This window comes from Monopterus albus, unplaced genomic scaffold, assembly GCF_001952655.1.
Source record: "Monopterus albus unplaced genomic scaffold, M_albus_1.0 scaffold171.1, whole genome shotgun sequence".
In the NCBI taxonomy this organism is placed as follows: domain Eukaryota; kingdom Metazoa; phylum Chordata; class Actinopteri; order Synbranchiformes; family Synbranchidae; genus Monopterus; species Monopterus albus.
In genome coordinates this window covers 344,074-369,925 of record NW_018128051.1, presented here as the reverse complement: position 1 = coordinate 369,925, position 25,852 = coordinate 344,074, and the positions used below count along the sequence as shown (strand labels likewise).

The following is a 25,852-nucleotide window of genomic DNA, read 5'->3' as shown; positions in this document are numbered from 1 at the left end:
ACACTTCTCTTACTTCTCTTGGTTCTCGTTACAAAATGCACCCTTCCTCTCTCTGCTAACGCCATTAGTGCTGATTGGATTCACCAGAGACACTGCTGTGTCCGAGGGTTTGAAGGGCTTCCCTAAGCAGACAACAAAGTCATCATTTTACAGTGGACGGTTTCCACGGTGACCAGGTGCTGCACTAAATAACTCCCACACATCTGTCCCCTCACTGCACAGAAGATCATGTGGTTTATAAGGATGTGTGTTACAGCACTGCCAGTTGTTACTAAAGAAGATTTTTGATGAAGTTGTGTGGTTTAGAAAATTCAAATTATCCTCCATGAAGTATTTCCTTTTTTAACGTGTCTGTGGAGATGCTCGTTCATCCAAAGCGCTAAATGTTGGCAACCGAATTTGTCCAAGGTTCTTGAAGACCTTTCACCTCTCATCCCATCCGAGAAGCTTCTTCAGTTCTGACTGACTGGTAGGGAGACCCAAGATGTAGCACCAGTACAGTAGTTACTTGAGTGTATAATTACTTTCCAACACTATAAAAGACACACAAAACTGTCAGACAATGAGGACTGGGGTCTTTCTTTTTACTGATAGAGCTTGTGTGATATCATTCTGATAGATACTGCAAAATTACTAATGAGTTTTACTGATAGAGCTTGTGTGATATCAATCTGATAGATACTGTAAAATTACTGATGACAATAACAATCCCTGCTGAGTCATAAGATGAGTTATGACCTGCTTCTCACCATGTTCGGAGCATATGAGAAAATGGGGCCTGATTCAGTTTGAGATGTCTATGAGCTTTTTCATGTACCTGCAGAGAGAAAAGGTGGGAGGGATGATGGAGGAGAGGAAAGGGCGGGAGAGAGACCAGTGTTACACAAGGGAAAAGTTTATTGGAGAAAGCCCACAGTGTTATGATACTAAGGGAGAAAGGCAGAGAGAGAGAGAGAGAGAGAGAGAGAGAGAGTGGTGTCTATATAAACAGTAAAGGTTAAATGGGCAGGTGAGGAAATTGAGAAGGAGGCTGCTACCTGGAGGAAAATTTGATCCTCAGACAGGGTGGAAACTGAAGCATCTGTCTGCACATCCTCCCGGCATTTATAAGACAGACCCAGCTCTCAGTGGCCACCACAGACTGATCTGCTGCTGCTTTGAGTCTGAACAGAGAGGAAACCAGACTACAGGTGAGTCCCACAGCTGCACGGGGAAGCTTTCAGTACAGGTGTTGGCCAGGTGCTGTTTTCACTTTTGTATGAATTTATTCCAGTTTTAGGCTATAAACTTTAGACTTATGAAATCTTTGTTAGCACTAAGAGGGATTTGTGTCTATATCCTCCATTAAAAGGACTGATAGATCACTAATATAATTTGTTTGAAGCTTACCAAACAATTATTCCAAGGCTATTCTGATAAGAAGATAAACATAACATAAAAACAATAAAGATAAAAACACAAGCTCATCTGAAACTAAGGCTTTAAGGAACGTAATATAATTATTAGGGAGGCTGGCAAGTTAAGTATTTTTAATTTTTGCTCAAGTGTTGAGGTTTCATCTTTTTATAATCACAGATTTAATTTTCATTCATCCATCATATTTAGGTACTTCTTTTTAATTTTGGTTGTCAAAATACAAGTTCTTTATTAAAAAATTAAGTAAGTTTGTGTATTTGTTTAGAGGATGTTCTGAAATGTTAATTATGATGTGAGGGGCTGTGTTTAAAAAAGATAAAGCAGATTATACACCCCTCCCAACCTCTGTCACTTTGCACAGCTACAGTAAAGTAACCAAAAGCAGTTCCATATTGTGATTTATTAGGCTGACAGGGGAAATCTGGTCAGAATGAACCACAAATCATAAGTTAATAATTAAATACAGGAAAATACTGGCAGTTTTATGTATAACACTGCGCCGTTTTTTTCTCTGAATGTCTCCCTCCATCATTACATGGTTCCTGATATCTCTCTTTTGTTCTGCAGCCAGCCACCACGCTTTGGTCTTTAGTTTGTTTCCTTCTTTATTCTGTGTTGCCTCCCTTGTGCCTGGGTCATATGAGGCAGTAGGTGGTATGGGTGTTTAAGTTTGCCAAAATACATGCATTTCCTGGTTTCTTCTGCTTTTTTTCCTGAAAATTCAAGTACATTTTCCAAACAACTGAAGTTTTGTTAGGATCATAATATTAACCTAGATCTGCAAATACAGCATGACACAATAATGGACTGAGTTCAAATCAAAATGTCTGAAGTAGGTGAAGGAAATGTGTGTCTCAAAGAAAGAGATAAAGAGTGAGTGTGTGTGTGAATGCGATTGTGTGTGTGAATAATTTACCAAGCTTTTCTTTTTACCCTGCAGAACCAACATGTCACTCACCTCCATCCTTTCAGCTGAGGCAATTGAAAAGGCTGTTAAGGACTGTGAAGGTAGCATTTCAGCGCGCACACACACACACACACACAAGTCCTGGACAAGCCACTGAAACCATTGTCCATTTGAACATTATCACAATATTTCCATGAAAACAAAAGCTGTAATTAACTTAATTAACACATAATAATGATAACATGCACAATAATCCTGGTCTGTAGTTCAGAAACTGACAGATTTACAATCTATTTCATTCAGTCACTCTCAGAACTCCTACAGAAATGTAGAGAAGCTTCTCAATAGCAATACTCTTTTCAGTATTGTACAATATCCTGTCCACTAATGTTATACCCAGCTTTACCTGAGTGGTGATGAAATCTGAATTTGAAAAGGTCTTTAATCATCTTCTCTGATTTAGTGGAGGCATGTGTCTGTTTGCCTTAAAAGATAAAAACAGGCAGAAAATCCCCCACCTGGACAGCAGCCATGTGTTGTTTTAATCTCCACATCAGCACCCAACCTGGTGAACCTTGTAGGTCGAGCTCTAGCCCCATTCTTGTTCTTGTTTTTATTGTTTTAAATTTATGGTTATGTGTATGTGTTTTCAGCACCAGACTCATTCTGCTGCAAGAAGTTCTTTAAGCTGTGTGGCCTGTCCTCGAAGACCCCCACGGAGGTCAGAAAAGCCTTCCAGATCCTTGACGATGACAACAGCGGCTACATCGACGAGTCTGAGCTTGAGTGTGTGACAAGACCCTAGAAAGTTCCCACCCATATGAGCTTTTGTTCCTTCTTTTGTAGCATGTGTTTGTACTGTATGTGTTTACAATACAAGACATCACACTTATTGTGAAAACACCATTAACATGCCTCCTAACAATCCACTATGGGCAAATTGTTATTGTTGTGTTATATAATTCACCTACTTTGCGTGTGTGTGTGTGTGTGTGTCTAGGTTTTTTCTGCAGCGGTTTGACCCCGCGGCACGGAAACTGACTGAAGCAGAAATCAAGAAGTTCATCTCAGCTGCTGATGACAGTGATGGCAAAATTGGAGTAGAGAGTCAGTATCTGATTTCTCTGATTGTATTTTTAAGCATTTTGGTGTAAGCACAAATTATTTCAGTGGTTGGATTAAATCACATAGGCACAGTGCTGCTTGATGCATATCTATGATTAGACAGACCATCTACATTTAACCAATGCAAACCTACCTACTGATCTATTCTGTGGAACATTGTAGCTGTAGTGCAGGTTCAAATGTGGCAAACTCTGTACTTTCTGGGAAAAAGCAAGCATGTTCACAAAATTTTAATTGTTAAATTATACTCAAGGTTTTCTCCCCAGATGCTGTTGCTCTTGGTTCTGGTCAATTAGGTTGAATAAAAGACATTAAGATTTAGACGTTTTGGATTAAAGAAGGATATAGTGGGATAAGGGACTTGGCTGATCAAAAAAAAAAAAAAAGATTTTAGCCTGTGTTTCTTTTTATTTTCCAGCAGTAGGTCAATTAAAAGTTCAGGGTTTATCTTTTGTCTATCTTCTGTGAAGCTGAATGACATACAAAGGCAAAGAGGTATGTTGATGTGAATTATTTATGCAGATGATTCATGGCAAATTTTATATGCTTTATTTTTTTAATAGAATTTCAGGCAATGGTCCTGTCCTGAGTGTTGCAGATAAGGAGAGAACTCATGTCTTCATCCACCTCTGGAGTCCTCTGATGCCACTTTCCATTCCCAGGGATTTCTTTTCTTTTCTACTCAATTATGTGCATGCAAACTTTTTTAAAATTACCTTTTGTCTACTTAAAGACATTGGGCTTTTAATTTGTCATTGCATTATGATGGTCCATGCTTTCTTGTCTACATACATTCCATTTCTGACAAAGAATGAGATAAATAAACATGTGGAAACACACATTTCCTCTTTAAACTCAGCACTTGCGATATGTGTCTTTTTTGTCAGTTAACTTCTTTGTAAGTGCAGTAAACAGAACAAACTAAATCAAGGCTATAACTGGTGTCATAATTATTTTCCTTTAAAACAGCACCAGTTTTTCATGGCTCTTGGCAATTGGGTTGTTCCACACATCTTGGAAAACTTGTCATAGATCTGCTGCGGATGTACTCTGTCTCAGACTGACTCCATAAGTTTGAGATCACAGCTCTGTTAGGGCCAGATCATCTTCTACACTAGGCATTGTTCTTCTTGTCTCTAAAGATAGTCTGACTGCATGTTTGGGGTCATTGTCTTGTTCTGCTGAATGAATTTGGGACCACTTGTGGTATTGATGCACAAGGATCTCAACAAGAGTCGCTAAAACTTTTGCACAGTATAGTGGTATGTAATTAAAAGCAAGGACAAACAAAACAAGGTTCTGGACAAAGTGAAATTGAAACCATGGAATTGTCTTAGTTGAGTTAAGATGAAAAAAAAAACGTTGGAGAAATTTATTCAAAATCCCTTCTTGGTGAAAATTAGCAAGTCAAAAAAACTGTTAACATCCGCACCTCCAACTAAATATGACTAAATATCCCCGCGATATTTCGAATGCCAGATACAATAGGACGAGTGTATTCACCCATTAAAGATATCATGGTGTTTTAATACACAGTTCATAAACCTCATGTTCCCTGTGGGGAGTTGGAACCTTTGGCTTGAAATCGATTTCACCCGAACAATAGGATTTGTAACACCACACTGTCAAAAGCAGGAAATGGAGTATGTAACGTTAAAGTATAATGCGGCATCTTTTGTTATTGGTCTCATTTCCTAATTAGGTGTTTTTCTTTACGCTATTTACAACCACGAGCCCCTGGACGTTTTGGATGAATATTTTCTAAGGTGGGTGTTACGGTCGTGTTATTTTGCTACGTATGGTTCACCGAGTTTTTCTCCGACTGGGTGCCCTACCGCTAGCAGAGCCAGTTAGCTAGCTAGCTGCTCTGTTTGACTTAACGTCGGCTGTTTTCTGACCTTGTCATAGTTAATGTTAAGCTGTTGAAATTAACAATTCACAGAGCTACAGTCGTTACCCGGTGTGTTGAATTTATTATATTATCGTTTCCAAAAACGGATAATGCATAAAGACATCGAGGCACGGGTACTTTACTAACATCAGTTTAACGACAGCAGTTCCGTTGCAAGGTTTACAGTAACAATAAATTATCATATAGGCTATGTACACAAAAGACAGTAACAAACTGAAAAACAAGTAAATATTGCTTAGTCTACCTAATAAGCCTAATATCTTGGCACATTCAGTTTTTGCATTCTTAATATAAATGCCTTCTGTGCTTACAGCTTTGACCTGATGCATGTTAGCTTTCCTCACTGTGTATGGACCCACCAGTTTGCAAGTAAATGGTTATTATTTCTATATATTTGTCTTCATTCTGCAGGGACACGGTATGCAAACCAGTCTGTCTCTGGAGCAGAGGAGATCCAGACAAAAGTTACACTAATGCTGATGATTAGGTAAAGAAGACTTGATTGTTATGATGCAAACGGACACTGATGCAACGTAAAAGAAATCAGCTTGCATCTGTGTTTCATCTCTACTGCTTGTATACGGAACAGCCCCAGAATGGCCTCAGGAGTACAAGAGAAACAGTACACACCATCTCTGCTCAGTTTTTTTGTTTATAACCCTACGTTTGGTCCACAGGAAGGAGAGGTGAGCATGACTCCTAGAAGATGTTTTATATAAATATTTTATACCTGAATGAGTTTACTTTTATAATTTTCTTAAACAGTTGTTTAGAAAAACAATTTTATAGGGTAAAAAAAATTCCTAATGCAAAGTGCCTTTCTTTAAGGAGGAGAAGAAGATTTTGTTTTACCACCCCAGTGACGTTGAAAAGAATGAGAAGATCCGAAATGTGGGCCTTTGTGAAGCCATTGTTCAGTTCACCAGGTAAAGATCATAATCCCATACTTATAGCAGTAGCAAAGTGTAACTACATTAACATTTTCCCCTAATACTTTACTGGCAGAATTGATGTGGCTGTGTTTATTTGGGTATTTTAATACTTGGTAACATTTATCACATGACTTAGTTTGACCAGCTGTGTTAAAGCCCACCAAAAGGAAGGTGTCATTTCTTTGAACCAGAAGTATAACAGGATATGGACATGTTGCAATAAGTAGCTAGATACACACAGATAAACATCTGATGTCTGAAAAAGCACAAAATGAGTAGCTGATCATTGTTTGACTGTGTGTCTGTTCTTTTCACAGTCATGTCTTTTATCTTCCAGGACCTTCTGTCCGACAAGACCCGCGAAATCCCTGCACACACAGAAGAACCGGCAGTTTTTCTTTGAGCCTGAGAACAATTTCTGGACAGTCATGGTATCTTAACAGTTTACATGTCCCTTACTTCTACAGCATTTCCTCTGACTTTAGTTGGACTGTAATGTAGTTTTACTTTGATCCCTTTTTATTTGCTGTTTCTATATATGTACCTCAGGTGGTTCGAAACCCAATGATTGAGAAACCAAGCAAAGATGGTAAACCTCCCACAACAGAATATCAGGAAGAGGAAGTACTTGTAAGTACTAAGAGATACTCTTAGATGTCTTATTTATTTATGTTAGAACATTGTCAGTTTACTCATCGTGATCTCTTGCCTTTGTAGGATACTGTTTATAGTGCAGTTTTAAAGGAGTGCTACAGTATGTACAAGGTCAGCCACACTATTTTTCAAATTATCTGTCATACATCTTCCATTTTGTTCTTTTGCATTTGTAAAGTGTGCATAGTTTTTCCACATATATTTTACTGCAGTAGGGGCTTATTCTAGTAAAGAATTCTTCTATTCTAAAAGCCATATAATGGCACACCTCTAGTATCCCAACACTGCCAGTTTAAACCTTGATCTTGCAAAAAGTAGAATTTTGTAAAAATGATGATTTTTCTCTATGCTGTAGCTCTTTAACGGCACGTTTGGCAGGGCGATGGAAGCTGGTGGAGTAGAACTGCTCACTCAGAAACTTGAAAAGTTCTTCTACAGGGTAATAGTCTTTCCGTTTCTTAATTTGCTTGGTGGATCCAAGTACTATTTTTGTTTATTTGTAAGTACATGTCACTCTTGGGTGAAACTTCTGAAAAGATGTCTTTGCAGCCATGCCTGATTTCTTAATAATGATGTGCCTGAATTAACTGTCTGTAATGTCATGCTTCAGTTGCCTTGCTCAAACAGTGTAGCTCTAGGCATAAAGACTTGTGCATTTGTAATTGTAGAATACCATCCTTAAGGTAACATGGACTTCCCTGACCATTGTGTAACCCAAGGACAGGGAGAAAGAGAGTGGGTGTGTTGTGTGTGTCGCAGATTGAATGTCAGTGCTGCTCGGCCCCATGGTCACACTAGAGTGTCAGTCACAGAGTTTCTTATTCCACTTTCTTTATTGTACTGTAAGGAAGCACTTGTATGCAGGTAAACTAACCCCTTTCTTCTTTCCTTTTCATGTGTCTTGTTACTGTCGGCGTGTGTTTGTGTGTCTGCGTCTGCGTGTGTTCCCTCTGGGGTTTCCAGTATCTACAGACTCTCCACTTGCAGTCCTGTGACTTGTTAGATGTCTTTGGTGGCATCAGCTTCTTCCCACTGGACAAGATGACCTACCTGAAGATCCAGTCCTTTGTTAACAGAGTGGAGGAGAGCCTCAGCCTGATCAAATACACAGCCTTCCTGTATAACGACCAGCTTATCTGGTACGGACTGACTGCTTGTTTAAAAATTTCCTCTGAACTGTGTCTGCCTGTCACTGCTATCCGTCACCTGTAAGATCTGACAGTTCGTATAACGTTATACAACCTCACACAGTTTTGTATTTGCAACAATATACCTAGTTAAAAGCACTGGCATCTCCAACCACATCATGGCATTCTGGGTAAACAGAGGTGGCTTTAAGCCCAATCCATAATCCTCTTTGCAGTTTGTATACTCCTTAACATGCTGTTTACCTATAATTGCACTGGCAGCCATTCGGCTCAGTGTGTAAACACAGGGATTATGTACTAATGAATAGTCTCGAGAGCAGTGTGTGGTCTTTCATTGCCAACGGCCAATAGACAAGAAGCAAACGGGATGTTTAATTATTGTCTAAATTAAGTGGTTGCTCCTGTGCTGCGTGTGTGCTTCTGTGCTCGCCTCTTGAGTATTTGTTGTAGTATGTTTACCACCACAGCTGAACAGTAATTACCACCAGGAGACACATTGTTTCAACATACAGCCCATCATTCACAACACAGCTCACAGCACACTGAAAAATACGGTGCAGGGACACACATCTTGCTTTTGAATTTTGGTAGCGTGCGTTGTGAAGGTGTAATTCTGTGGCTGGGTCTGCAGGAGCGGACTGGAACAAGATGACATGAGGATTCTGTACAAGTACCTGACCACCTCGCTGTTCCCCAGACACTCTGAACCGGAGGTGAGGAGGTGGGAGTACACAAGGGAGAGAGGAAGTGAATAGCTGAAGGAAGTATGGGTGACAAATTGAGTATGTAATGAAAGAACCAGTGGAGGGATGTTTGTGTGGGATGGAGGAAAGAGTAAGCCATTAATATTATTTTTACAGCAATGTCACACATTTTCACTCTAACCCTTATTTCTTGATTTCTTTGTCATCTTTTCTCTTCCCAGCTGGCTGGAAGGGACTCTCCTCTGAGGCCAGAGGTTGCTGGGAATCTGCTGCACTATGGGAGGTAAGTCCCTGACCCACTGTATCTCTGTATTCTTTGCAGAGGGCAAGATAAAACTGAGAATGCAGGTTCAATGTTGTTCAAACCTTTCTGGGAGCAGTGAGTGTGTTTATGTCAATTAAGAAACTGGTGTCCTACATTAGGTGTTAGAAAGCATTCTCTGGAAGTGCACATCAGTGTTTACATTGGATGTGTGTCAGGATTATATGAGGTTCAAAGATTTTTATTGTCAATTCACCATATGTGCAGGACATGCAGAAAATCAAAATACTGTAATTTCCGGACTATAAGATGCACCCACTAAAAACATTAAGATGAAAAAAAATTTTGTACATAGCTACAGGTGTCCACGTTGTAACATGAGATATTTCGACAGCCAGATTGATCGCCTGTAACTTGAAAGCTGCATCATATGCATTTCGTGTGTTGTCCACGACGAGGGTGTGTGCATGAAGTGACAAAAGTAGCAGCTTATAGTCCGGAAAGTACGATGCCGTTTCTCTCTCACCTAGTGTTGAGTGCCATAGCATTTAGGAACTGAAATAGAATAAGAAACTGGATTAAAGTAATTAGGATAAAACTAAATGGTACAACCAATAGTCTATGACTCAAAAACTTTAAAACACGACCAGGTATGTTATCCGGTCCAGCTGCCTTGCGTGGGTTAATCCTGGAGAGGGTCTTCTTCACGTTGGCTGCAGACAAACACACAGCCTACTCGCCCGGGGGAGGGGTGGTTTGGTTGTGGTTTTGATCCACCTACAGTAACGACTTTGCTTGCAGTCAGCAAACTTAGATAAGTGGGTATCTCCCTTGGCTAACATTTGTAGAGTATCACCACAGCCTCAGGTAAATCTTCTTGCTATTCAGTTTTACTCTGACTAATTCAAGTTTGCTAAGGTGGTTGCTGTCTAGGGGCTGCTGCAGTGTTTAAGTTTGACTCCTGGTGGCCTATCATGGGACAGGAAGCACAATTTTGGAATGTCCTGCTGGAAGACTCGATAGAATAGAATCTTATTTGGTGAAGGCCAGAAAAATGGCCATAACTGCAATAAAGTAAAGTTAAAAAAAAGGCTGCAGATGGACTTGTAAATCTACGTAGCCAAAGCTACATGAGAAAATGCACTTTTCCACATACTGACATGCCTTCCAGTGCAAATGCTTCCACTGAATATTATGTGAATTCCAGTGTATTAACAGTGAAATCCTTGTTCAGTTTCTGACCTTATAATTTGGATCAGTCATGGAGGAATGAGGGTTGAAAAGCTGCTCATCCACTTTAGAACTGAAGAAATGAATCTCTAAATGTTTTTATAATTACTATGCCAAAGGCTCGATTATGTCTTGTTCAGTCCATCGCAAGATGTCTTGACTGGTACTGATGTGGCATGTTGCTGTGAAATTTAGGAATTTAATGAACACATTTTGGTAACAACGAGATCTTTTCTGTTGTAACATCACCAGGCCAAACCACCCCCTTGAGCAGCATTTAGACCAATTACATAGTGTTATAAAAAAATAACAATAAGCATGGACTCCCTGCAATTGACTAGATATTTACAAACCATTACATTTAAGATCTGGGTTTTGGCTTGTTGGTCAGAATAAACAAGATATTTGAAGACAGCACCTTGGGTTCAGGGAAACTGTGATGAATTTTCTGACATTTCATAGATCATTAATGAAACAGTATTTGGCAGAATAATAGCAGCTTTAAGCTAAATGCTAATGTCCACATGCTAACGTGCTCACAGTGACAAGCACAAGCATGTTTACCATGTTCACTATGTGAGCTAGGTAGATTTAAACATGGGATGTTTTACTGGTATTGAGTCTGGTCATAAAACAAAGTATAGCATGAATGTTTTTCACCACTAAAAGCTCTTACTTTTCATGTTGGGGGGAACATGGATGGCATGAATGGCAAATGTCCCAGCAGTCCATTGAACAGTTTTCTAGACAATTCCCTCTGAACCACAGATGTGAAATACATGATGGTGGTGATAGAGGTCAGAAGGATTCATCCTCTGGGGTCCATGCATGCACAAAAATGAATTTAGTGCAATCAGTAGCAGTGGAAAAAACATCAGTTTAAATCCAAGCGGTCAACCATCTGACCACGTTTACGCAGCATACTGTTCTCTGTTCTGTCCAGGTTTTTGACAGGACCTGCCAATCTTAAAGATCCAGAGGCCAAATTTCGATTTCCAAAAATATTTGTCAGTGCAGAGGGTGGCTATGAGGAACTTCATCTGATTGTTTATAAGGTAAAGTCTGCTATTTCGTGACAGTCTATATACTGTACTTAATCTCTTGATTCATTTATACAAACACAGTAATGTTTTTTTTAATATATTAAAAAAGGAGACAAGTTGTTCAATTTTTAGAATGATTTTCATAATCTGTGACTGGAGGATTTGGTTGATTTAGGATAAAATATTGCACTGCTCTATGGATTTTTGGGATTAGACAGCTGAATTTTAAAATGATTAAGTACACCCCATGATACTTATCATCACACTAATGTAATGTATAAACTGTGTGACCTTGATTCTGCATTTAACCTGCGCTGATCTGTTCTTTCCCAGGCGATGAGTGCTGCAGCTTGTTTTATGATCAGTGGTAAGTGTGTAGCCCCCCAGTAGAATAACTGTCATTTCCCTTTTCCTGGTTGATTTCCTAAAACATAGTTCTGTTATTTTGGTATTTTTTTAATATTTTGGCCTTTTTACTGCTCATATCATGCTAAAATATCACGTTTTCTTCAGCTCGTGTCCCGTAATGGCTGACTCTTCTCTCGCCATTTTTCCCCAGCCTCTGTGGAGCTGACAAGAGAGTTTTGTGAACAGCTGGATGGTTTGGTGGGCCCTCAGCTTACCTTGCTGGCATCTGATATATGTGAACAGTTCACCATTAACCGCAGGATATCAGGGTCAGTTGAGAATCCACCACTCTACTAGCTCATCTGAATTAACATTACCCTCCTAAGATCCTCAGCTGGCATTCAGGTCAGTGTCCTGATTTGGCCTGGTGGAGCTGTAAATTACTGGATACAGCATGTGCTCTCAGCTCACCTGGACAATGGAGTACACTTAAGTAAAATGCACAAGTTACTTTTAGGAGGATGTTAAAAACCAAAATGATTTGGTGTACTCTACTATTTATTAATATGTGTGTGCGTGATGGTCTGTCCCAGAGTGACCCCCATTCTTTAGCCTGTTGTTGGCCTTTTACTGATTTATACAGCGACCACTGCTCCAGCTTTTGTGTTAAATGCACTAGCAAGATATGGTGTTCCTCCTGATCTTTGCCACATAAAGGAACCTCTTCCCTTGCTTTCAGTGTTATAAGAAATTAGGTCAACATCCCACAAAACAAATCAGTGTCACCTTAAAAATGAAGGAGTGTCCTTGGGGGGGAAGTATTGTTCTTATTCTGCAAAGAAAAGTTATTTTGTTCAAAACCACAGTAAAATAAATTTCAAGGATTCTGTAATCCCAAAGATGAATGAAGATGTCATTACAGTCACTTAATTTTTATTTGGTACTTTTTTGGTTATATCTGTACTTCTGCATTTTGTCCTTTCAGGCCAGAGAAGGAGCCCCAGTTTAAGTTCATCTACTTCAACCACATGAACCTGGCGGAGAAGAGCACCATCCACATGAGGAAGACAGCCAGTGTTTGCCTCACCTCTGTCCATCCTGACCTCATGAAGATCCTGGGAGACATCAACTGTGACTTTGCCAGGTACATCACAGAACAATTCTAGCTGTATTTATGTTTACCAAATGCCTTCAGACATTTGTTAGAGATTTTCTAGTGACCGGCCACAAATCAACCTGGTGGCATTGCTGGCCGCCTCAGCAGAAACCGAAGAATAGATGCAATTGGTTAGTTTTAGTTAAGAAAGCTTTGCTTTTATGTCAGTCTCAGAATATAGTACAACAGCACGGGGCCATTAAAACTATCTTGTTTTCAGATTTCATAAACTCAGGAAGGTGGAAAACTGTAGTCTTTATTGTTTCCCTTGGATATCGGCCCTGCTCCGTCATTTTCATGCATAATATGATGCTTCCAAAAACATGGTAAACTTATTATCTTTTGAAGCAGTCATGACACTGCGGTCATTTGAAGTCCTGTTTACAGTCTGCAGGACATAGAGTGGCATCAACATTCATAGCGTGTATTCTGGTGTCAATATCAGTTCCTTTTTTGTGCAGATGGTGTGGACATTCTGGTTGTCATCTTGTATTGTTAGAATGCTCAAAATATATACACTGTGCAATTTACCATATAATTCAATGTTGATTTTTAGGTAAGTGTGTGTGTGTGGTGTGCTTTTAATATAAAATTCATTATTTTAGTAATTCTAAAAGTTTTTAAATGTGGTTTTGTAGATTGCATAGGTAACTTTAGGAGTACAGTTACCATTAAATACAAAGAACCTGCTGTAGTGTGGGAGTTGCCTTGATGTGATGGGTCTTAGTTCTTTGTCTGCTTTCCAGGGTTGATGAAGATGAAGAAATCATTGTAAAAGCAATGACTGACTACTGGGTGGTCGGCAAGAAGTCAGACCAGAGAGAATTGTATGTAATCCTGAACCAGAAAAATGCCAATCTGATCGAAGTAAACGGTATGTCTCCACCACCTGGCAAAGAGTCAATCTGTGCCATTACCATCACAGTAGAGAATATGCCTTCACACTAAATCTCCACTTCACCCTTAAAGCCCTTGAATCTTTTCTTTTCCACAGAGGAGGTTAAGAGGCTTTGTGCGACACAGTTCAACAACATATTCTTCTTGGACTGATGGAGCAGAAAGGCAGAGACTTTCACCACACTAAAAACTGTCAGTGTTGCAGGGTATCATGACAGCATCAGTGTAATGCAATAACAATGCATTGTTAAATATAACAATAAAAAGCTTTCTCACCAAGTTTTTTTTTAACCTGCAGTACAAAAATTGTAATTAAGTGTAAAAATCCAGATTTTTACTTTACCTGTACGTTTTCTTTGTACATACTTGTAGGATTTTAACTTTGATTTCTTTCAAATTACAGTTTGTTCATGCAGTTTTTAATGCACACATAATGACAATATCTCAAATTAATTTAAGAACTGACATGCACAGAACGGTTTACTCCAGGTTTTTTTGGTGAGCTGTGATTGTCTTCAAATGTGATGCCATCATGTCAAACATATTGTGGTTTGTAAAAAAAAAATTATAAAGAAATTATTTTACAGAGTGTTTGGCTGTCGTTGCTGTGGGATGCTTTTTCAGTGAATGGTGTATGTACATAATATGTATTGTAAAACTTTCAGCAACATGAAATAATTCTGTCTATTAACCACTACAGAACTGGGGGTCATGGGCCATGTCATGGATAGTAGTCACTGGCAGTCTCAAGTGAATTATTGTAAGGGCCCAGCAATATCACCACTTTAGTCTTAAATATTTATGGTATGAAATCTAAAGTCACTATTACAGTACAACAATACTAAATTCACCTTTTATGCAACTGAATAACATCTTAGCAACTTGGAAGTACTTCATTTTTGTCAAGACAGAAGAAAGCACAACAAGAAAGAACATGAAGTGTAATAAAACAGAATCTGTCAACTTTCTCATTATTTAGAAAAAATATATACAAATAGGCTACAGTATTTCCTTTCTAATATTCTGGGGCGGAATGTAGGGTAGAGATATATTGTATGTTTATAAAAATGTCATTAGGTACTTGGAAAAGTGTGAGGAATGAAATGACAAAACAACACGTAGAAAAGTGGGCGGTAATAAAATGTTAAAAGATTTACACTTCACACTCCAAACCAGTGTGTGCCGTCAAATGTTGTCACCACAGAAAAACAATCCACAGAAGAAGAGCATGGATCAATCAGAGCTCGCCGTTCTGTCTGACTTGCAGCCAATCGGCGTCAACGTCGTAGATTTTTCAAATTTGAACCCGCCATCATTGTTTGTGTTTTTTTCCATTCTGGACTGAGTCGATTCGTTGCTTGCTAAGAGCTCAGAGAGCATTTACTGGAAAACACCATAAAACACGTTTATGTTTATAAAAGCGTTTTTGAGGAAAAACAAGGTAAGATGAATTTGTTATTACATATAGTATAGATTTATATGTTTTGGTTTGTGATTGCTAATGAACCCTTATTACCCAGTTTATGTCCTGCTCTTGTCTCACAAACAGTTGGTGCGGGGCGTTAGCGTGTTTAAATAACGTTTTTATTATTTCACCATTTTCAGCTAAATGTCAGCTGGTCTAACTTTACGTTAGTTAGTTGAACCTCACATTATAATGTATGGTCTAACTTTACGTTAGTTAGTTGAAGTGAAATTGACAGCGGTAGCTCAACCTAACATAATGTTAACGTTTTGTATTTGACCACAGCTTTGTGCTAGCGTTAACTAAACATTGTTAGCTACATAACATTAGCATTAGAGTTAGCTTAAGCTGGAGACACCTCCCAGGACAGAAGAGAAGTACTACTAGTTGGCAATGAGGAAATCTTGTAACCATTATACGTTTAATAAATATTTCGCGTTATTTTGTTAACGTGTTTTTGATGTTTTTTTCATGCGTCTTTCGATGGGAATGTGCAGTGTTACGTCTTGATATCGAAGTCTTTTTATAATGTAATCTAATTTTTATGACAGTTGGTACTGAACTAAGCAAATATTTATGATCAGTAATAACTATGACATGCAATGCATTATGCCTATTAACACACCATCTTCTGTTCCTCTTCCTAATTAACGTTACTCCAGCTGCCATGGAGTCTCGGTTTGCTCACCTGCGTCAGCGGGACACCAGTGTATCTATGCTGAGAGTAAAAATGTCCCGCAGAAGGTCTCAGTCCCAGAAGGAGAATCGAGAACGGGCCATGAACGCACGCAGGCAGCTAGACAAGCTCCCAGAGCTGGAAATGTCTTCCCTGGATGTCTCCATTGCCGCAACCCACATGTCAACCATTCAGGAGAGGACACAGAGCAATGCAAAATCTGCTGAAAGTAAATCTTCACTTTCTAACACAGCTTCAGCTAAAGCCTAGTAAACTGTACATATGTGCAGCGAGGCACCCACAGCAATAAGCCTCCATTTTCAATTCTTGAATAAAACAGAATGCAATAACTGGCAGCAGTTTACCATATACAGAAACACTTCTGTGATCACCAGACCATGTCTTGGTCTTTTATCCAATTTGTATCTTATTTCACATGTTTTTCCACAGGTAGAGCAGAAGACAGGTTAAAACAGCTTGAGCGCTGGAAAGAGCGTAAGGCTTTTGAGAGAGAAAAGAGAGAAAGGGAGCTGAAAGGGGTATTTAAGACTGGCCTGTATCATCCAAAGGACACTCTTACCCTCATCCCTCTGCCTGTAGTTCCAGCTGCCCCAAATGCCCCAAAAAGAGCTAAAGAGGTAAGTGAGGACTGATCAGTAGATGTCATTTATTTCTCTCCCCCACTGGTTTTATTTTTTCTTACTGGTTATGATGATGAAATGATAGGTCTTTGTGACTGGGTGCAGTTGTTATGAAATGACTCAAGTGATCAACATGTAATGTTTGCTTGACTTTCAGATAAAAGTGAACCTAGCTCCATCACAGAGTACCAGAGTCACTCGCTCAATGAAACAGCAGCAGCAACTGAAGGTACTATTTTCTCTATCTTTCTCGGATGTTCTCAGAATAAGTTCCATAAAAATAAAACTGCATTTGTTGCATTTTTTTTCTCTTGCAAAAATCTCTACAGCCTATGAAGGCACAAGACCCTCATGCTTTGGCAAAGAAAGGTAATGTAATCCCTCTTTATTTCAAAAGACAGATACCATCTACTGCAATCTGGTGTGTTTTAGATCTGACCTCTTGCTTGTCCTATAGCTCAGCCTGCTGTGGAGAGATCAAAGAGGAGCCAGGTAGCTCCTGTCAAGCCAGCTCCAACCAAGACCAAAGTTTGTGCAGGTAAGAAGACAAATGTATAAGAAAAATCCTCGCAAATAACTGGACCTTGAAACCAGATATTGGTTTGGTTTCACCCTATTGTGTTTCCTTATTTGCATCTCATTTGGTGTCTCTGTGCCATGCCATCCGGCTATAGTGGAGCCCATCGTAGGAGCTTTGACATCCAGATCAACCAACAGGCCTCCTGTTACAGCAGTTCCTTTAGTGAAACATAAACCCAAGGACAAGACTGCAGGTACACACTTTGTCAGCCATAGTTCAGTATTTATAAAATTGGCAAAGAAACTGTAGGTGTGACTATCAAAGCAAACAGAAAGATGCCACTGCTCTGGAAAACCACTCTATATTATTAAATGTCTCTCCTCACACTCAGATGTAAGAATAACAAGGAGCAGAGCAGTTGTCAACACTGTGGCTCCCCCTCTTGGCAGAGAAGGGAAATGTAAAGGTATCATTTAAGACCATCCTTATGTTGATCACTTTGACTTGTCCCATGTGAATATGAGCAGTTGTTTTAATTTCTTACACTATTTTTGTGCATCTCTCTTTTCTACTGTACAGCACCTGTCATTAACAACAACATTCAACCTCCTGTCAACATGGTGAGCATTTCTGTGAGGTTTGCACAGGGTCTGTTAAATCTGACTTTGACTTGTGGATTACATAATTTGCTGTTTCTGTTTTGTGTAGGAGCCCAAGCTGAAGGAGCCAGAGGAAGAGCCTCATTCTCCCAGCCTGACACAGTGTTCTGATGAGGAACACACAGCGGTGGACCAAGCCCCAGCTGATTCTGTCCCTGCTTCGAATCCTGTTGTGGCTCTACCTTCTTTATCTTCATTTGCTCCTGACAGTTTTGTCTTCCAGGTGCCCGCTGGTTTGTCACCCTTCAAGTTTGAGCCTCTCACTCCTCGCTCAGCAGATGCCTTCCTTACACCAAGGTCAGTTTTAGCTCTTCATTTTTAGTTGGATATTTAAGACACGGAAATCTTTAATATTGTTATATTGTTGCCCAATCATAGAAGAAGCCTATGAGAAAATGAGTAGGATGAAACTTTGATGTTTCTGATCTATCTAAAGCCATGGTGTGACTATTGTAACCCAGCTGCAGCTTCAGCCTGCCACCAGCTCCCATGTTTAGTGCTGAGCCAAGTGAACCGTCACCATCTAGATCCCCACATTGCTCTCCTCCTCGTACATCTCCTACAGTGGCCCCTCTGACTCCAGGCAGCCCCCTGGAATCAAAGCATGATGTACTATACTTCAGGTGGAATACCTTTTTTCTTTCTAGTTGCCTCTGCTCAGTTTTACAATTACTTGAGTTAATCCAGTGTTTTAACTACATTTCTTATTTAATTTAGATCAGAAATTGCCAATGAGACGGACAGACTGACGGCGCTCTGTGTCCACTGGGAGTCTAAAGTGGAGGATGAATCCATTCCTGAAGAGAGTGAGTGTATCTTCTCTACCAAAGTGACTTTCTGGTTATGGTGGTTTGATGTCAAAGTGTGGTGGTGTTTCAACTTGGGGAAAATAACATTGTTCCCTAATTGAACAGCTGTAATGGGTTTTTTGTGTGTGTGTTTAGTGAGAGACTATATGCGTACGGTAGTCGGCCAAGCAAAGCTGCTGATAAAAGAGCGCTTTAACCAGTTTAGCGGTCTGGTGGACGACTGCGAGCTGGGCTGTGGGGAGAAGATCATCACATGCACTGACCTGCAGGGATTCTGGGACATGGTTTATTACCAGGTGAGTGCCTGATAGAAGACCACCAACCCATTGTTTTACCCACCAGTGAGAAGGAAAACTACATGTATATTTTCAATCTTTCAGGTAGAGGATGTCAACAAGAAGTTTAACGCTCTCAAAGAAGCAGAGGGTCGAGGCTGGGTGGAGGAGCACCAGCCCCCACCACGACAGAGGAAAGTAGTGAAGGTGAATACTTAATTTATTGTCATTAACACTCTTGCACTCTTAGTTTTTTCATGCTTTTGAAAACACATTTGTGGTCGTTTCTGTGACCTGCATCATGAACACTTGTACAGAAAACACAACACTGTAGAAGTCAACTTGTGCGTAGGTTTGTGTAACCCTGCTATGCGTGTCTCATCATTTTGACAGAAACCATCAGCTGCATCTTTTAAGCCAACGGGAACCAAAGCAGCAGCCAAGTCTCGCCTGGCTGCCGTGAAAGCAGCCATGAAAGCCAGACAGCAGAAAGCTGAGGCAGAGAAAGCAGCAAAGGATGCTGGTAACACTGAGGACAACCAGTGCCTGAACTCTCAGGAACCACATCCCCAAGCAGAGGCACAAGTCCCAGACACAGTGGTTTTTGATGGAGGCTTCTTCCAAGTGGAGAGTCCAGCCAAAGCGTTAGGTGAGAGAAAACGGCCTCGCTTTTAATGTTGCATATCAGTGTTTCCTTTTGTGCGTTTCCCTGCTGCCATAATTAGAAGATTTAGACTAAGAAACCTGACATACACATTGTCATGTCTGTAGGTTCAGTGAGGAGATCCAGCCGTCTGAGTGCTGCTGTACTGCCTCGGGTGTCTCCCTTCTCCAATAGTTTTACACCTAGAAGAAGCACTCAACGATCGGTCGCACTGTCACAGACCCCGGTGCAGATGAACGCCCAGCCTGTCTACACTCCTGCTCACCTTCATCTTATCCTCAACCAAACCCCGGCAAAAGCGCTGAAGTCTCAGCAAGGCACCCCTGAATTGACCCAGAAGAGAAAGGATGTTGTCAATGTCTCTCTGTGTTTCTCCCCTGTCAAGGAAGTGTGCACAAGCCCGGTAGAACAGTCAGGAACAGTCTCCCCCCAGGATGACACGGCTGCTGTTCCTGAATTGGTCACACCCATACCTGTACATTCACTTCTACCCATTGTAGTCGAGGAACAAGACAAACCAGCTGAAGCTGTCAACATTGACCTCCCTCTCTCTTCAAGTTTGTCCCTCTCTCCATGTAAAATGCCTACATTCTCCAAGGACCCTGAGCCCTCATCATCTCTGAGTTTCACACTGTCACCATGTGGAACTCCCAGCCAACCTGCCATGGCCTCCCCTCCCCCTGTGCAGGGCCTTTTGGAAGCCCAAGAGTCCTTGTGTCCTGTGCCAGACACCTCAGTTGCTGAGGTAAACAAATCTTCGGTCTCATTTCCACATTGAAAAAATCTCAGCCTCGTGGGCTGCCACTGACTTAAAGCTGTGATCTGAACAAATTTCTCAGACTACAATTAACCAATTCTCTTTTAACTTTAGGAAAGTTTGGGGTTGGATGATTGTTACCTCCAGCCTTCACAAAGATGCAGCCTGCCATCGAGTGAGGCAGTTGCCATAGAGATGCAGTCACCTGCAGCAGTGGATGTAGAGATGAGAAGTCCCAGAGATCAATCTGAGGACCTGCTAACTCAGAGAGAGCCAGGTATGACTGATGCCCATAGGCACTGTGCATGCACACTGTACTCATAAGGTTTATATAAAGATGTATATTCTTCTGAGCAGAAGTAGTTTAACATTAACTTCTGGTGTTTTTGAAAACTGTCTTAAATGAACTGTCAAGGCTCAAGATATCAGATCTGTAAATGCAACTTGTAGTGACCATGTTATCATTTCCTGGTTATAAGGGAATAACCACACTTCTTCTTGGCACAGGTTTATTTTAAATGATATTGTAAATTGCACATTTTTACTGTCTTTACTCACTGTCATGCTTACTCTTTGTCACCACAGCACAGATAGCAGTGCCTTCAGTTTTCACACTTCAGTCACCACAGGTTAAAGTTTGTTTTGTTTTTTTATTTCTTGTCTTATCTCATCTCTTAAACTCATAATGATTTATTAACAAGGCTCTTACTTATTTCTGTTCTATTATCATTGATGCATATTCTAACTTTGTGTGTACATCTTTTAGAGCCAGACAGCAGAGTCTGCCCTGCTTCTGTTTATCCCAGATGTGAAGGACCGGATACGGGAATCTGTGTGTCCTAGTGACCTCATGGTGTTCACCCCTCCGTCAAACAAATAAAGTTGTTTCTTTTTATAAAACAAAGTTTTATCTTACAACATTTAAATAAACTTCTCTTTACAACAAGGAAAATGTTGGTACTTTTCACTTGCATCCAAGCATGAATCAGAAGTGCACTTGATGCTTTTATTACTGACTGTTTCAAGGCTCTGAGCACTTGTGGATGTACTGTAGATGGCCCAACAGTTGGCTTCATCCTGTGTTCATCAAGTTTCTCTGCTGTGCACATCTGGTCATTCATCAGCCTTCTTATGCTCAGTCTTCCTCTAGCACAATACAGTACAAAACTACATGTGTTTATGGCACAAAGTAAAAAGGTGAGTAAAGTAGCAGTGGGATGATTTGGGGCAGTTCAGATCCAAAAAACAATTGGAATGAAAACTACTGGGAAAGAAGTGAACAATGTCATCTGGTGGTAGGGTGTGGCTTGAATTTTACTATAAAATACACTGATGCTTAGATATGTTGGCTGTATTTATGCAACTAGAAAGAGCTAGATTTTTTTTTATTTAATATAAAGCAATGAAGAAAACGACCCTACAGTCAAGTAGAGAAGGTTTCATATTTTCTACACATCAATCCACAAAGCATACAGTAAAAAAAAAAACTTGATCCATGAAGATTGTCCTTTGGTGGAATGAAAATCACTGATGTACCTGGTTTATATATACACACATTACATATAAACTAATACACTGACTTCATAATGGTGCCAATGTACCTTAACCCTATAAAACCATTTGTATCATTTGCTACAAGAGTTTGAGCAATAAAAAATAAAAAATGCCCCATGTGTCAAATGTGATACAAAAAAAAGGCACATTTATTCCTATATGCTTGGACTGACTATCTATGCATAAATGGCAAATAAAAATCTAAAAGGATTAATAAACATATCAGTTCCAAAAAATTAGAATGTTCTAGCTATTTTTTGATGTGTCAGGCTTTACAGAGTTAACTGGGAATTATTAGAAGCAGACTACCTGGCTGTTTGCTTTGCTTTATCCAGGCAGAGTTTATGTTCATTCACGTTTCTGGTCACCAACTGGTGATGTTCAAAAGCTGGGAAGAAAAAGTGGTTGAAGAACTGGTGGATTGTCTGGGTCCACAGCTCCATTCTGCTGGTTTGCATAGCCTTTCCTCTGCCTCTATGCCCTTGTGTGTGCTCTGGAAGACATATGAACCATATTGTACATACAAGTGACAGAAGAAAGAAGGACACAACATAAAGTGTAATAAGGTTTTTGGCCATCATGTGCCACCAGAACAGAATCACTGGCACTGATTCTACAAGACGTTCACTCCAATATTAAATCCTTAGTTATATACACTAGGCATGACTACAAGCTTTGTTTCTATATAGTCGATTCAATGGATATGTCACTTAACTGTCTGAAAATAGCATATGCAAGAGTGCTGGGGTTTCACTTCTATGATATATACATACTAATTACTTGAAAGACCTAGACATAAAAGACAGCAAAACAAACCTGCAGACTGAGGTCCCTCAGACACATCTTGTTGACCCCCAAGATCCTGAGCAAGCAATAATTCCACTGTGTCACTGGGTTTCTCTATCTGTTAAATGATATAAATACAACAACTCAGCAAAGTCATATAGCCAAGCTTATAGCATATTTTATTACTATTAACAGCAGGGGCATAAAAATACTAATGCCAATCCTGAATATGTGGAGGTTTTTAGGCGTTTGATTTCTAACAACAAATCCTAACAGACTTCCTAACTCATATTGGCTCTCTGTGATACAGCCCCATTTGTAAATTTCTGGTTAATTTGTACCAACCTCCACTGGCTTCAGGCTGGAGATTTCTGGAGTGGTGGAGGAACTCGGTGGAACTGGCACCTGGACAGAAAAAAAGTGTTAAACATCTCTCTTGTATTTTATTTTCATGTGCAGAATTCCAAGCTTTACCGTATAGTTTCATTCATTTCAAGAACAACAACGAAGTCATAGTATGCTGGGGCAACTTTTTAAAGTGGGTAAGGGGTGCAGAGGTCATGGCAGGCTTGAGAAAGGATCTGACCGAATGGGATGCCTCCACTTCAGGCAGACCTTTCCTGGCCTCAGTGTTGGATCTGGGCAGGGACTCCTCCAGACCTTCAGAAACCTGCTGACACTTCACCTCAGCACAGCCAAGAAGTACCTCAAAAAACTCCAGAAATGTAATCTGCAGCAGAAAGAGTGGGACACCAACAAAAACAATACACAGTGGGGAACGGAATACGCTGAAAAGGATAGGTGCATGAATATTTATCTTTCAGTGGGTATAGAAAAATGATGGATTAGTCCATGGGCAAACCTCCTGCTCCAGACAAGAGGACAGATTCTTGGGTTCAGGACTCTCTGCAGTAATGATCTCCAGCAACCTCACTGTGGTCAGTTTATTATCCAATAGATGAAGATCCTGGCAGGACATACAATAAACTAATCAAAAAAATGCATATATTTTATGTATGTGATTTACATGTTTAATGGACTGAGTGTGACATGTTTGTTCTTGGTAAAATGAAACTTGTAACAGTATAAGCTTTGACACAAACTGAACATTGGATGTAGTTTTTCTACTCCTCTAAAACTCCTTAAAATGATTTAAAATCACTAAAATCAATCAGCTATCTGGTTGTTTTGATAGGAGTAAGAAAGAAGAGAAAGAGCGTCCTTTTATATGAATGAAAAAGACTGTTAATATCCTTGGTAGCCGTCATGTTAAAGCCTGTTGTACCTTGAACATCCACAGCAGGTGTCGATAGGTCATGGTCCGGTCATTTCTTGGAGCTGCGTTGACTCTGCAGTAAGCCTGATATACTTCCCAGCACCTCTTCATGTAGTTCACAGCCACCAGTGAAAGGTCTGGCTGTCCAAACAGGAAGCCTAAAACAAGACAGGTGTAGCTGATGAAACCTCCAAACTGATAACGTCCTGATCGACAGAAACACCCATACTAATTGTCTAAGATTTGTTGTCACTAGTTTATTATGTCTTTAGCATGGTCTTGACCAGTCAAATTTTACCACGTGAGGCTTCTAATATTATAATAAATCCATTTCCAGGTCCCTCTGTCATCTGACATGTATGCACATGCGCACATATTATATGGTGAGCACCTTTTACATTCTTAACATTAGGAAGGATATTGTCTGTCATCAGTTTGGATAAGCAAGAAGCCAAAAGGTTCCGTTGTGACCTGTGACAAGAAGAAATGTGAAATCAGATATAAAAGTTTATATTCAAATTGTATCATTGTGTTATTCCTTGCTGTGGTGATTATTCTGTCCTGATGTTGCTTTTAGAGTGAAAACATTATAACTATAACAAAACTGGAGCTCACTTATAGTTTGAGATTTTTGTGGGGCTTTTAGGCGCAGCTAAATGTTATAACAGTTCTAACAAGCTGATATTAAAGCTACGGCATGTACCTTTTTTCACATATTTCTGTTATAGAAATCTGCTAAAGTATTGTACCAATTAAGTCTTTGATGATGGTGCAAGATAGAAATTCAGGATCACCAGTTATTATGATTCATCCTGAGGTGACCATGAATGTCTATAGCAAATTTCATATCAGTCCATTCAATAGTTTTTGAGACAATCACTCAGAAGCTCAAAAAAACAACTAAACAGTTGTGCTAGAAAAAAGTCATCAGGATACATCATCTGGGGAGCATGAATGTGATATAAAATGTCATGGCAATCCACTGTATAGTTGTTGAAATACTTGAGTGTGGCCTGAAGTGGAGGACTGACTGGACAACAGAGATTTTCATCCCTATAACCATGTTGCTAGCATGGCTAAATGCTTGACTGTATTTCACTGTAGATAATTCAAGCTTCTAAAGCTACTGGTGATGATCTACTGTGACAGGTTTTATTTCTTACACCATGTCTTTATTGTAGATGTGGTAGGCCACAATCACAAGACAGCAGAGGAGCCTACAAAACAGCATGGGGGTAAATGGAGAGTGGATGTCTGTAGTGGCATCCTCTGAGACACAAAAAGAGTGAAAGCATGAATTCTTCAAGCACCCAAATATACTGAAGTTATGAACTTATTAACATACTGTCCTGTCTATGTGACATGTAATCCTTCTCACCTTTGATTAAATGGTCTATCTGAATCAGAGTGATGTCATGATGATGGATGTTACAGTCTTTGAGCAGGCGCCAGAGCTGCAGGCGGGACAGCATGAAGGTGTTATCTGGGGAGTGGCCATGACTGAGTCTGCTGTAGAAACTATAGATGGACCTCAGCTCTGTGTCTTGCCTCAGCACCACATACCCCACCTGTTACAAGGCATGAACAGGGATGAATATGACAAAAGTGGGGTAAAGATTGTGCTGTATACTGGCAACTGTGCAGAAAAGTGGGACCCAACCTGTTTAAGCTCAGTGTCGTGCTTTCTCTCTGGGATTTTATCCAGAAGACATTCAATATTCAGAGCCACGTTTGGTCCTAGTATAGCTGTATCACTGTCTGACAGAGGAAATGCACCTGTAACAAAAGGATTTCAGTGTACCATTGTTAACAGTCACTTTGATGGCAGGCTGAGCATTTTGAATGGAGGTAATGTGCTGCAGGTGTTTACCGCGTAGAGGAGTGAGAACTCTGTTTCTGTGCAAGCTGGGCGTCATCATCTGATCATCCACAAATTCACCTTCAAAAATATGCCCATCCTTGAAGGTAAATTTGCTCTATGAACCATATAGCACAGCAACTTTTAATTACAGCTTCCATTAGCAGTCAAATGTTTG

General features: G+C 40.0%; 4 protein-coding genes across 8 annotated transcripts in view; 3 read left to right on the top strand and 1 right to left on the bottom strand.

The window, feature by feature from the left end:
- The first annotated feature begins 997 nt into the window (after window positions 1-997).
- Window positions 998-4,225, top strand: pvalb9 (parvalbumin 9). Its single transcript, XM_020615935.1, has 5 exons — window positions 998-1,190; window positions 2,357-2,424; window positions 2,977-3,109; window positions 3,324-3,430; window positions 4,012-4,225. The coding sequence occupies exons 2-5, from the start codon at window positions 2,364-2,366 to the stop codon at window positions 4,035-4,037; spliced, it is 327 nt and encodes a 108-aa protein (XP_020471591.1). The 5' UTR covers window positions 998-1,190; window positions 2,357-2,363; the 3' UTR covers window positions 4,038-4,225.
- Window positions 4,226-5,013: 788 nt separating this feature from the next.
- ccz1 (CCZ1 homolog, vacuolar protein trafficking and biogenesis associated) lies at window positions 5,014-14,325 on the top strand. The gene is made up of 17 exons (XM_020615874.1): window positions 5,014-5,214; window positions 5,772-5,847; window positions 5,950-6,046; window positions 6,189-6,286; window positions 6,630-6,723; window positions 6,842-6,922; window positions 7,010-7,057; window positions 7,302-7,385; window positions 7,910-8,085; window positions 8,726-8,807; window positions 9,020-9,081; window positions 11,234-11,345; window positions 11,667-11,700; window positions 11,893-12,010; window positions 12,667-12,825; window positions 13,584-13,711; window positions 13,832-14,325. The coding sequence occupies exons 2-17, from the start codon at window positions 5,834-5,836 to the stop codon at window positions 13,885-13,887; spliced, it is 1,443 nt and encodes a 480-aa protein (XP_020471530.1). The 5' UTR covers window positions 5,014-5,214; window positions 5,772-5,833; the 3' UTR covers window positions 13,888-14,325.
- Window positions 14,326-15,041: 716 nt separating this feature from the next.
- Window positions 15,042-21,134, top strand: dlgap5 (discs, large (Drosophila) homolog-associated protein 5). 3 transcript variants are annotated; one of them, XM_020615864.1, is made up of 19 exons: window positions 15,042-15,175; window positions 15,862-16,104; window positions 16,326-16,513; window positions 16,674-16,745; window positions 16,846-16,885; window positions 16,974-17,054; window positions 17,191-17,289; window positions 17,428-17,502; window positions 17,616-17,656; window positions 17,745-17,992; window positions 18,157-18,318; window positions 18,413-18,501; window positions 18,640-18,800; window positions 18,885-18,986; window positions 19,173-19,428; window positions 19,551-20,188; window positions 20,315-20,477; window positions 20,786-20,829; window positions 20,967-21,106. In XM_020615864.1, exons 2-19 carry the CDS (start codon window positions 15,867-15,869, stop codon window positions 21,078-21,080), a joined length of 2,811 nt encoding a protein of 936 aa, XP_020471520.1. In that variant the 5' UTR covers window positions 15,042-15,175; window positions 15,862-15,866; the 3' UTR covers window positions 21,081-21,106. The 3 variants fall into 3 exon arrangements, with proteins under 3 accessions (XP_020471520.1, XP_020471522.1, XP_020471521.1); XM_020615865.1 differs by lacking the exon at window positions 15,042-15,175 and adding an exon at window positions 15,642-15,729; XM_020615866.1 differs by lacking the exon at window positions 20,786-20,829 and having other exon boundaries at window positions 20,967-21,134.
- The window catches only part of rsph10b (radial spoke head 10 homolog B), a 7,926-nt gene continuing 3,105 nt past the window's right edge, over window positions 21,032-25,852 (bottom strand). Inside the window, exons 7-18 of one of the 3 annotated variants that reach the window (XM_020615870.1) lie at window positions 25,687-25,792; window positions 25,477-25,592; window positions 25,195-25,384; window positions 24,980-25,085; window positions 24,208-24,287; window positions 23,826-23,974; window positions 23,403-23,507; window positions 23,127-23,270; window positions 22,886-22,945; window positions 22,571-22,658; window positions 22,064-22,247; window positions 21,032-21,346 (exon numbers count right to left, since the gene is read on the bottom strand). In XM_020615870.1, coding sequence (XP_020471526.1) covers window positions 21,058-21,346; window positions 22,064-22,247; window positions 22,571-22,658; window positions 22,886-22,945; window positions 23,127-23,270; window positions 23,403-23,507; window positions 23,826-23,974; window positions 24,208-24,287; window positions 24,980-25,085; window positions 25,195-25,384; window positions 25,477-25,592; window positions 25,687-25,792 — 1,617 coding nt within the window. In that variant the 3' untranslated portion in view covers window positions 21,032-21,057. Of the gene's footprint in view, window positions 21,347-21,368; window positions 21,737-22,063; window positions 22,248-22,570; window positions 22,659-22,885; window positions 22,946-23,126; window positions 23,271-23,402; window positions 23,508-23,825; window positions 23,975-24,207; window positions 24,288-24,979; window positions 25,086-25,194; window positions 25,385-25,476; window positions 25,593-25,686; window positions 25,793-25,852 lie in introns of those variants that run through there. The other 2 variants (XM_020615869.1, XM_020615868.1) reach the window with 2 other exon arrangements.

Bases quoted from the DNA above. Each gene is read 5' to 3' on its own strand.
- pvalb9 (XM_020615935.1), top strand. From the start codon at position 2,364: ATGTCACTCACCTCCATCCTTTCAGCTGAGGCAATTGAAAAGGCTGTT. The intron at 2,425-2,976 runs GTAGCATTTCAG...ATGTGTTTTCAG, and splicing joins GGCTGTTAAGGACTGTGAAG to CACCAGACTCATTCTGCTGC. The intron at 3,431-4,011 runs GTCAGTATCTGA...TTTTTTTAATAG, and splicing joins TGGCAAAATTGGAGTAGAGA to AATTTCAGGCAATGGTCCTG.
- ccz1 (XM_020615874.1), top strand. The intron at 6,724-6,841 runs GTATCTTAACAG...TATGTACCTCAG, and splicing joins ACAATTTCTGGACAGTCATG to GTGGTTCGAAACCCAATGAT. The intron at 7,386-7,909 runs GTAATAGTCTTT...TGGGGTTTCCAG, and splicing joins TTGAAAAGTTCTTCTACAGG to TATCTACAGACTCTCCACTT.
- dlgap5 (XM_020615864.1), top strand. From the start codon at position 15,867: ATGGAGTCTCGGTTTGCTCACCTGCGTCAGCGGGACACCAGTGTATCT. The intron at 18,502-18,639 runs GTGAGTGTATCT...GTGTGTGTTTAG, and splicing joins TGAATCCATTCCTGAAGAGA to TGAGAGACTATATGCGTACG. The intron at 18,987-19,172 runs GTGAATACTTAA...TCATTTTGACAG, and splicing joins GACAGAGGAAAGTAGTGAAG to AAACCATCAGCTGCATCTTT.